We start from the raw sequence: 10,434 nt of genomic DNA, 5'->3' as shown, positions 1-10,434 counted from the left end.
AAACAAACAACAACAACAACAAAAAAAACCCACAACAAGTTCATTTAAACTTCTGGAGGCAGGAAGGCCAAGAGCATAGTCTTCTCACTGTATCATGACATGGTGGAGGGTGTCCCTGAGTGAGACAGAGCAAGCATGCTAACTTGGGTCTTTCTCCCCAAGGCCATCGTGGGGACTGCCCTACTGACCTCATTGTCTCCTAATTACCTCTCAAAGGTCTCACCTCCAAATACCCTTACCATATAAATTTGGGGATTAGTTTCTGACACATGAATTTTGAGGGGACACGTTTGAACTTTAGCATTCTGTTTTAAAAGATAATGTTATTATTTATTTTTGCGCTGAGGATTGAACCCAGGGGTGCTTGACCACTGAGCTGCATCCCCAGGCCTCTTTTTTAAATTTTGAAACATGGTCTTGCTAAGTCGCTTAGGGCCTTGCTGAGGCTGCTCAAACTTGCCACCCTCCTGAGCTGTTGGGATCACTGGTGTGTCCACTATGCCCAGCAAAAATATGTTGGTGATCACAGCATTTCTATGAGGCAAATGGAAGATCTACCTGGCGGAGGAGAAAATGGAGGGTTGGAGACATGGAGGCCCTCTCCCAGGACCACAGTGTCCACCTGTGCGGGACTCCACAGGGCAGGCCAGCTTGCTTCAGGCTCAGGTTCTGAGACTGGCGGCGGCTGGGCCGGGCCTGAGGCCGCTGGGCTATGGGTGCTCTGATCTCAGAGCTGCTCTGCCCGGTTGCTGGGCTGTTGCTCAGCTCTGCCAGCGACGCTGCTGGGAGCGTCTGTGCCCCTCGGTCTTCCTGTCCTTGTTCCTAAGAGCTTGCTAGGATGCATTCGCCGCGCGAGCCAGCCGAGGGTGGTATCTCTGATGCTAATCTAGCTCACAAGGTCGCTCAAATTCCCCAGCGCCCGGCCCTGCGCCCTGGTGCAAGCAGTGCTGCCTTCTGCCCCGCAGGGGGCGCTCCCGCAGGCTCAGGGACTCTGGATCCCCAGGAACAGGGTTCCCTCCTAGCCCGGGAATATTTAAATGTGTCCTCCAGACCTCATTTACCCACCCGTTATGACATCCTCCTCGTGGAATGCCCTTATTCAGGATCACTGCTCTGGAGAGTGATCCTTCCTAAAACCAAACCCAAGAACCAGACCACAGTCACTTAGCGATTTTGGCCAATTAGCCTTGTGGCCACAAACGAAACAAAAATATTGTCCTTCCAAAGCCAGGAAAACTGACAAAGATTGGCTTTAGTTTTTTGTTTTTTTTTTTAACCAGTCTTAAAGTGATGTCAAATTTCTAACTTTTTTTTTTTTTTTTTTTGTACGGGGATTGAACCCAGGGGCGCTTAACCACTGAGCCACATCCCCAGCCCTTTTAATTTTTTATTTTAAAACAGGGTCTCCTTAAATTGCTCAGTGCCTCACTAATGTGCTGAATCTGGCTTTGAATTTGCAATCCTCCTGCCTCAGTCTCCCGAGTTCCTGGGATTACAGGTGAGCACCACAATACCCCGCTAATTCTTTTTTTTTTTTAAACAAAACAGATATTTTTTTTTTAAAGAGAGAGTGAGAGAGGAGAGAGAGAGAGAGAGAGAGAGAGAGAGAGAGAGAGAGAGAGAATTTTTAATATTTTTATTTTTTTTAGTTCTCGGCGGACACAACATCTTTGTTGGTATGTGGTGCTGAGGATCGAACCCGGGCCGCACGCATGCCAGGCGAGCGCGCTACCGCTTGAGCCACGTCCCCAGCCCCCAGATATTCTTTTTAAATCTTCCCCATCACTTGACTGTGAGTCTCTCTGCCTTCCTCTCTCTCTCACACTGGCACACACACTCAGATGGGAAGGGTTAGCAGCCGTGGCCATGGTGTGGGCCCCCAGGGTGTGGGCTCTGAGTCAGGGTTTAGTGTCCAGGATGTTTCTTTGGGATCATGCCCAGTGAGGAGAGAAGAAACCAAGTGGACAGAGGGAGAAGTCGAGGCTGCAATGCCAGCCCCAGCCAGCCTCAGGGACATCACGGTAGCTCTCTGAAGGGGCTGCTGCTGCAGGTTGTCCACTTCCAGTACTCTGGCACCTGCGGGAACAAGTCCTTTACTGAAGGGGGAGGAGAGGGCCGAACATTTCGTCCACCAAACCCTGGGCTGGCGTCCCTTTTGACCGCTGCTCGGACTTGTGGATGACTTCCCTAACCAAGCTCCTGCTGGTCAGATGGTAGGACACTGGGCCTGTCCTGTTGACTCTTGGCCCAGCCTAAATGGCCATTTCAGCAGTTCTCCTGTTTACTGTCAGTCTTTCCTGGCAGAACATAATCCAAAAGTCCATCCCAGAGAAACACCGCCTGTTGTCAGGTGTCACACCTACCATGTAAATGAGAAGCTCCCTGGCTTCCTGAGAAGCTGGCTGGCCTCGCAGGGCTGAGTGTTAACTCTGTCCTGCCTCCAGTTCTCCACACCTTCCCAGGGCCACCCCGTTATCCTCACCACTGTTACCGCTGTCCCTTTCTTCTGTCTCTGTTAACTGCCTCTCCCCAGCTGTGTGCCCCCTTATTCAGTGTTCATGCATCTAATATCATGAACCACAGGGAGGCTTTGGGTTCAAAAAAAGTCCTTCATCCTCTTAGGTTATTACTGGGGCTGTAAATGAAACTGACAAAAGACAGATGGACAGCAGACTTTATTTATTTTGTATGTTAAAATGTTGTATGTTATTTTATTAGATACTAAAAGTTTCCCATGGTGTGGGGGGGCTTCATAGAAAGAAATTTCCCAAAGCAGTGGCAAGGTTTGATGGCTTTTATACCATTCTAACAAAGGACGATAAATTTGTGGAGAGTTGAAAGGCGTTTCTGGGCTTTTGGGGCATGGTAAATTGTGGGAAGGTAAATATGTGGGGGCACTCCTGGTAGAGGGGCCACTGTTAGGCTTGTTTGTGTAGATTCCTCTCAACCATCTGTCTATAGTGAGAGGTTGCTCTCCTCTTCCTGGTTTGGAAAAGGAGGAACTGTCACAGGGAAATTTATACCTTCTCTTCAGAGAAGGGGAGAGTAGAAAGCTGTCCCCAATTTGCTTTTCTTCATTTGCCCTCAGCTCCAAATAATCCCCGAGCCAGTGCCCCACGCTGCTGCATGCCTGTCCCATGATGGGCGGGATCACTCCCCCTTGCCCACTGCTCCTGTGTTTTTTGAACTGCCTCCTCTTCTCTTGCCTGTGGGTGGAGCTTGTCCCCAAGCTCCTGTCTTGGGGTTTCCTCTTCATTCTCATTTATCCCTGGGCCAACTTATACTGGGCTCCGGGCATCGGGTTCTCTCCACGTTGGAGCCTGCAGCCCTGAGTGTGCAGCCTGAGTTCTCCAGGGTGTCTGGCACCTGGATGCCTGGGGCCTACCCCTGGGGAGCATGTGCTGCCTGGGGCCCACCCCTGGGGAGCATGTGCTTCCTGGGGTTTGGCAGCACAACTGTTTACCCCATAGCAAAGAGCAGGAGGAAGAGGCAGGGAGAGCCCAGAGCTGACAGCCAGTGGCTGGCCTGCAGGGCAGCACCTAAGTCAGTCAATGGTGGCGGGGGTTCCTGCCCCAACTTGCCTCTGTGCTGGTCACGGGCTGTGTCCTTACTGAGTAGCGAGGACCTCCAAGAGTCAACACCAGCCAGCGAAGATGGAAAGGTGGGCTGCTTCCTGATTTTCATATCAAGGACCAACAGATGCCAGTGTGGCCGTCCTCACCTGTCCCCTCAGGTACTCGGGATGCGGAGGCAGGAAGCTCACAAGTTCCAGGTCAGCCTGGGCAACTTAGAGAGACTCCAACTCAAATAAAATTTAAAAAATGGGGCTGGGGATGTGGCTCAGGGGTGATTCACCCCTGGGCTCAATCCTCAGGACCCACACAAACAAACAAAAACCACAGCCACAGATGGTCCAGGGGTCAGGTTCCCCTCAGCGCCATCCGGCCCTTCCCACGGCTTCCACTGGCCCTTCTCCTGGTGTTCCACACCTGGCAGTGACCCGCGTGTCATCCCGTAACTGCAAGGCTCAGGCCACCAGGGAATCGTGACTGTCGTTTTCCTGAACCTCAACCCAACTGGTCACCTGCGATGTCTCCTTTCCCTTGGCTCTGTCACCTTTTACACCCCTCACTGCCAGCCTTGACTTTTCTGGGCCTGGACCATCTCTCCACAGGGGGACCCCTGGCCCTGTCATCCCTGCTGCCAGCCACCGTCACTGAGCTGCTGTGCTCCAGGCCTTGGTCCTCCTCTAACAGTGAAGGCCCACCTCAGTGAGAGCCGGCACATAGCTGCCCCCCCCCCCACTCCTCATGGTAGAGCCACGTTCTGGGCACCTGATTCCAGGTCGGGCTCTGCACCAGTGGTCAGCATGATGTCGTGTACACTCCACCACATGCCGGCACTGTCCTGGGCACTGACTCATGAGGCCCTGCAGTCCTCATGGCAGTCCAACTCCTGACAACACTGAACCATCTGTTTACAGGTGAAGAAACTGAGGCAGGAGAGGAGAAGGAAACACAGCGGGCAGGCAGGGTGCCCAGATTCAAGGTGGCCTGGACCCAAAGGGCACGCCCCTTCCTCATCACTCACCGGCTGGCTCCAGATGCCCTCTCCTGAGATGAACCTCCATTTCTAGGCTTTGACCTGGGCCAGGTGACTGGTAGGTGACTGGTACTTCAGTCCTGGGGCCTGCATAACCCGTCCAGGGCAGGACATGGGTACTGAACCAGTGTGCTTCCCTGGGACTCACCTGCCAAGGCCAGTGGGGACAGGGTTCCACTTCTCCAGAAGGTGGAGCTGAGAATGGAGAGAGCCAGCAGTGGGGCAGCTGGAAAGACAGCCCAGAGAACCTGCTGAGCCGGGAGCCCGCCTTGCCCACACCGGCAGCAGTGCCAGCCACCAGTCCTTTCCTTATGCTGGTTTGAGTTTGTTCTGTCCCTTGCAAAGCTCAGGTCACCTCTGTAGCTTTGGGGGCATAGAGGGCCTGGTCCACAGTGGTGTTCAATACCATTTGTTGAAAGCATGGATGAGCATATTTTGGGGGTGCCTTGTTCTTACCATGTCTGTCTGGGGAGTACCCTCTCCCCTTGCTCTTAAGGTCTGACTCAGTTGCTTCTCTGAGAGGACCCCCCCATTACTAAGTTGACAACCTCACTCCTCTGAATTCTTTGCTTTCATGACATGGGAACTGGGGACAGTTCATGCTGCACCTCAAGAAGGTGGCAGCCCCTGGGGACTAGGGGTACACATGTCTAGTCTGTCTTTACATCCCTTTAGGGCTTAAGAGTCAGACTTCCTCTCATGAGCCATCTGCAAAACAGGTGTGGCCTACACATGCTCCCGGGGGTCAGGCTGAGACATCTGTCACTCCAAGGCCAGGTGGGCTGTGGTGACAGTGACCACCACTCTCCCCAAAGTGGTGGTGTAGGCAGTTTAGCTGCCTGTGATCCTGAAGAAATGGGGGTGTTTTAGTCAACTGTTTTTGTTGCTGTGACTGTAACCTGACAAGAACAATTGTGGGGAAGGAAAAGTTGGCTAATGAATTCAGAGATCTCAGTCCATAGATAGCTGACTCCATCCCTCCGGGCTTGAGGTGAGGCAGAACATCAGTGGTGGAAGGGTGTGGTGGAGGGAAGCCGCTCACATGACCATCAGACAGCAGAGAGAATCCACTCACCAGATACAAAATACACCCCAAAGCCATGCCCCCAGTGCCCACTTCTTCCAGCTACATCCTACCCTCCTTCGGTGTCCCCCAGGGATTAATTCAATGATTAATTTGTTGATCGATTAAGACTCTCACGACCCAGTCACTTCTCCTTTAAACCTCGCATTGCTCACACATGAGCTTTTGGGGGACATCTCACATCCAAACCAAAACAGAGGGCCCTAGATTTTTCCAAAGAGGTAGAAATCCATATTTTTATGTAAAATCTCCTTTTTAAAACTCTAGCAATTAATTCATTAGTTTGCACTTTGAGAAACACTATGTAAGTCCAACAAATGCATCAGTGGGCTGACTCCCCCCCAGGGCCCTCATCAGGAGACTGCTGGGAAGAACAGCAGTCCAGGCTGTGGCAGGAGGGTGGGACAGGTCAGGCCAACATCCTGCTGGAGTTCATGCACCACCTCTCACCTCTGGAAGCAGCACTGGGTGCAGCCGGAAGGAGGCTCACTTTCTGAGCATTAGCTGGGCCCCCAGGCCTGCACTCCTGCTCCTCCTTGCCAACCCTTCTCAGATGCAGACCAGAGCACACTCCAAGGAAAGAGACCTGCGCCTAAGGGGGCAGCTATCCTGGCTTGCCAGCTTCAAAACTGAAAGCCCCCCATCCCAGGAATCCCCTTAGTCTGAAGCCAAGCACGACAAGAACAGCTTGTCACTCTGCCTGGACCCTGTGCCATCCTATCACCTGCCCACTGGGCAAATAATGATGACAGCTGTAAGGTGTGAGCTTAGTAAGGGCTCCCTGTTGCTGAGGCCAACTAGTATCTCGGGGTGGGGGCTTACTGTCTCCATTACAGCTCAGGAGAGGGAGGCCCGGAAGGCCAGGGGTCTGAATCCACACTGGTGACTCAGCACCCTCCACCTCCCTCTGCGGGCCTCTCAGAGCCTCTACCACGCGGCCTGCGCAATGGTTTCGTTAATGAGGTTCTAGGCATAAAGTTAGTTAGAAGAGATCGAAATAAAACACACAGACCAGTTACCTTATTTCTATTGCTAGGTCCCAGACGGCTCACCTCTCTGGTTCCCACCTCTAGCCGCCCAGCAGGGCAGCGAGGATTACTCAGGGCTAGCAGGAGAGAGAGAGAGCAAACACTCCGGGGAGTAGCCTTTTATTGGGGAACAAGAGATTCAGGAGAGAATTCCATCCAAGGAAGGTTGAGGGGGGGCTGCACTCCAAGGTCAGGGTCAGTGATTGGGTCCCCGGGGTCAGTGGTCAGGCACACCCCCACACGGATGGGCTCTCTCATCAGGAAAGGGTAGGGAAAGCTTGACAGAGCGAAAGCGCCTCAGGCCCTTAACGGGAGTCACCCAATCACGTGTTAGAATGGCTCCCCACAAGAGCCACTCCATTTGTCCTAGGCCCTGAATGGGACAACCTGAGGACATTCTGTTTGCAAGACACCCAGAGCCCCTCTTGTCCTCCCCCACCTGGTGCTGGGGTGGGCCCCAGGACCTCTGCATGCCAGGCAGGTGCTCCTGGCTTCCACTCTGCCCACTGCTCGGACAAGGGACGAGGCTGGCGCTTAGAAAATAAACGCTGGTGGTGATTTATTGATCTGCCGGGGAGCCACCCCGGGAGGGGTGGGCAGGAGCCGGGGTGAGAATCCAGGGGTCTCCAGAGCTGCTGGGCAAGTCCTTGGGGTTCCCGTGTGGGAATCTAGTCTCAGCTGGGGCTGGCATGGAACCGGCGCCGGGCGAGGTGACTGGTCAGGAAGCGCAAGGCCGAGCGGATGCTCTCCGTAGTTCTGCGCTCCACCGTCTCCAGCACCTGGGTGACCGAGCGCAGGGCCGAGCTGGTCCCTGTGGCCAGCCCGGAGGAGAAGGCCGAGCTGGCGTTCCCCAGGATGCTGGAGACCGAGTGCAGGTTGGATCCCGTGTTGGGCAGCAGTTCTGTCGGGGAGCCGTGGCTGGAGGTCAGGAAGGCCATGGCCATGGTCATGCCCATGGGCTCGGACCACACCAGGATATTGGCCAGGGAGCCGATGGAGCCCTCGCCCTCGCCCCCGCCCAGCAGGCTGGTCAAGGAGCGCATGTAGCCGTTGTCCTCATCCGCCATGTACAGGTCGGAGTCCAGCGGCCTCCTCCCCGGGGCCTCCCGGTGGGGGTTGGGCAAGGCCGAGGGCGGGGCATTGCAGGCTGGGAAGGGAGGGAAGGACTGAACCCAGTGTTCTGTGGAACTGTCCACCAGGTCGTCCCCTGTCACCATCTGGGGCCCCTTGGCTTTCTCTTCAGCAGCCTGGGTGACGCCAGTGGGCGGAGGGTCAAGCTGACCACTGGCGCCTGCAGTGGCTGGGTCAGCAGCACCCACAAAGGGCGGGACTTCTACTGCAGGTAAAGCAAAGATCAGCTGCTTCTCGGGGTCCCTCCCCTGCGGTGGTGTTCCTTTCTGAGCCTGGGAGTCACGGAGCAGGCCCACGCCATCCTGAGGGATCAGTTTATCCCCAGCTAGCCTGACCGGTAGCAGGTTCTGACTGCCCACCAACACCGGCTGGGCACCAGAGGTGTGATCTCTGCAGGCTTCTGGCTGCTGCCAGGAGCAACTTCATTCTTGTCTTGGTCCCCAGAGGTTGGCTTGGCCTCAGAGGTGGCCTGATCTACATCTTGGAGTTCAGTGGCCTCTGCAGCGCTGCTCTCTGGTGAGACATCTGCAGGGAGGGGGGCCTGACCTTGGGAGCCTCCTGTCCGATCATCTGCAGGGCTGTGGTCAGCCTCGTTGCCCAGAAAGGCCTCAGAAGGAGCATATGGGGGGCTGCTGGTGGCTTTGGCCTCTTCTGAGGGTAGGGTGGTCATTTATGCCCTCCGCCACTTGCAGTGGGAGTGGCCATGACTCTGCTGGGCTAAGATGTCTGGGTGCTGAAGTCACAGGGGGGTGTGGGTGGCTGGTGATGTCACAGGCACATGTACAGCAAGCCTCCCCAGTGGCTGCCTTACTGAACCCAGGCTATGGCTGACTTGCAGCCACGTTTGTAGGATGGAGGTGTGTATGCAGGTGCAGGTGCTGCCACAGGGTCGAAAGCAGTCATAATGCCTGTGACTGTGGCAAATTAGAAGAGGGTACAGATGCCAAGTTAGAGTTCATCAGGGACCCCTCCCAGAACCTCTTTGTCCACTCTGGTGCCACAGGACTGGATATGGCCAGTCCTTCTGCAGGGAATTTGTTTTCCAGCAGCAGTGGGCAGGATTAAGTCAAGGCCAGAACCTGGTCAGCTCCTGGTTCTGACTGTCCCTGGCTGTGGAATTAACCCTTTGGACACAGGATAGACAAACTTCATCTTCTTCCTGCCCTCCTGACTTGGGGTACAGACAACCACAAAGGATCTGCACCCCCATGGTGTTCCTGAGACCCGTGCTCGTCCCTTTATTAAAAAGGTTGGGCTGGAAAGTTTCACTCTTCTGTGTCTGTGACTCTGGGGTTGTCAGTAACATTTGGTGCCTGCTTATCAGGGACCAGAGAGGAGCCAAGCCCCGTGACCCCACTGTCTCTAAGCAGGTGCAGCTCTGTTCTTATACCCACTTATTGCTGGGGCAGCTGAGCCTCAGAGGGAAGAGGCAACTTATTCAAAGTCACATGAATAAGCACTAAATCTGGGATTTGAACTCCGCCTGACTTTAGCTCATGCAAGCTTTCCGGCCCCTCTGGTATCCAGGAGGGCTGTCAGAAGCACTGAGTGACTGGCAGGGTGAGGAAGCTGGGTGCTGGGAGCAGAGTGCTACCACAGCTGCTCTGGGCACCTCTGGGTGACAGCTGGTGCCGCCCAGGGTTTTGCCCTCAGTAGCCCAAATTTCCTCCCCCACTCCCTTCCCATGCTCTCTCCAATGCTGCCTCTCTCCAGCTCCTTCGCTGGCCCTCGTCTTCCTCCTCCCCTAACATGAGGCCTCTCCATGTTCTCTTCATCCCCTTTACACTCCGCTATCTGAGCCTCTGAAGCTGGCTCCACCTCTCCTTCTCCTCCACTCCACTTCTCCTTCTCAACCCTTCCTACCCACTTATTCTCCTGTGGTGCCCTGAGGCCACCTTAGAGGTCATGGGCAAACCCAAGTTTTGGGGAGTATGGGGGCGAGGCAGCTGAACCATGTGAAGGAATGTGGAGGAGTCTGCTAGTTGACCATCCTAGTTGCCCTCCATTCTTACTGTCAGACCCCAGTTTTATTCAGAGTGGCTGTCTGCTCAGCTAAAAGAATGGGCTTCCCAACCTTTCTTGCAGATAGGCAAGAACATGAGACCAGATTCTGGCAAAAGAGAAGCAAGCAGAAAGAATTAGGCAGTACTTTAGAAAGGATCCTTCAAAAAGCTAAATATCATTTGGCTCTTCCACCCTTTATGCCTTTGGCTATTAGGAATGTAAGGCTGGAGCAGCAGCAGCTATATTGATCCTTTGCCGGGTTTTCTGTTCTCGCGACTAAAAGGCTCAGGGGTCACTCCAGTTGAACAGGGCTGACTGGGCTGCACGAAATAACCCCACAAGAGACACAAATACCTTTTTCTTTGGGGTCTCTGTGACGGCTCCTCTGACCTTAAGGGTCCGCAGAAAGAGAGAGAGCAAGAGCAGGTGCTGACCCCTTTTATTGAGGAGAAGCTATTCAAATGAGGCAAGGGGTCAGGTTTCAGGGGGCTGAGTATCTTCATGATGTCCACTGTCAGCAGGTTGACTGACACCTGGGTAGGCCACACTCAAGGGCACAGTAAGAGGAGGGGACACACACAAGGC

The 10,434-nt window shown here is 54.3% G+C and overlaps 1 protein-coding gene across 1 annotated transcript; it reads right to left on the bottom strand.

Annotated features, from left to right (window-relative positions):
• Positions 1-7,388: 7,388 nt before the first annotated feature.
• TEX44 (testis expressed 44) lies at positions 7,389-8,515 on the bottom strand (the record flags this gene model as incomplete). The annotated part of the gene is made up of 2 exons (XM_081260610.1): positions 7,389-8,147; positions 8,222-8,515. 2 exons carry the CDS (start codon positions 8,513-8,515, stop codon positions 7,389-7,391), a joined length of 1,053 nt encoding a protein of 350 aa, XP_081116736.1.
• Between the last annotated feature and the right edge of the window lie 1,919 nt (positions 8,516-10,434).

Source organism: Spermophilus citellus (assembly GCF_964194105.1).
Source record: "Spermophilus citellus genome assembly, chromosome: 11".
NCBI classification, from domain to species: domain Eukaryota; kingdom Metazoa; phylum Chordata; class Mammalia; order Rodentia; family Sciuridae; genus Spermophilus; species Spermophilus citellus.
This window is presented reverse-complemented; position numbering and strand designations above follow the sequence as displayed.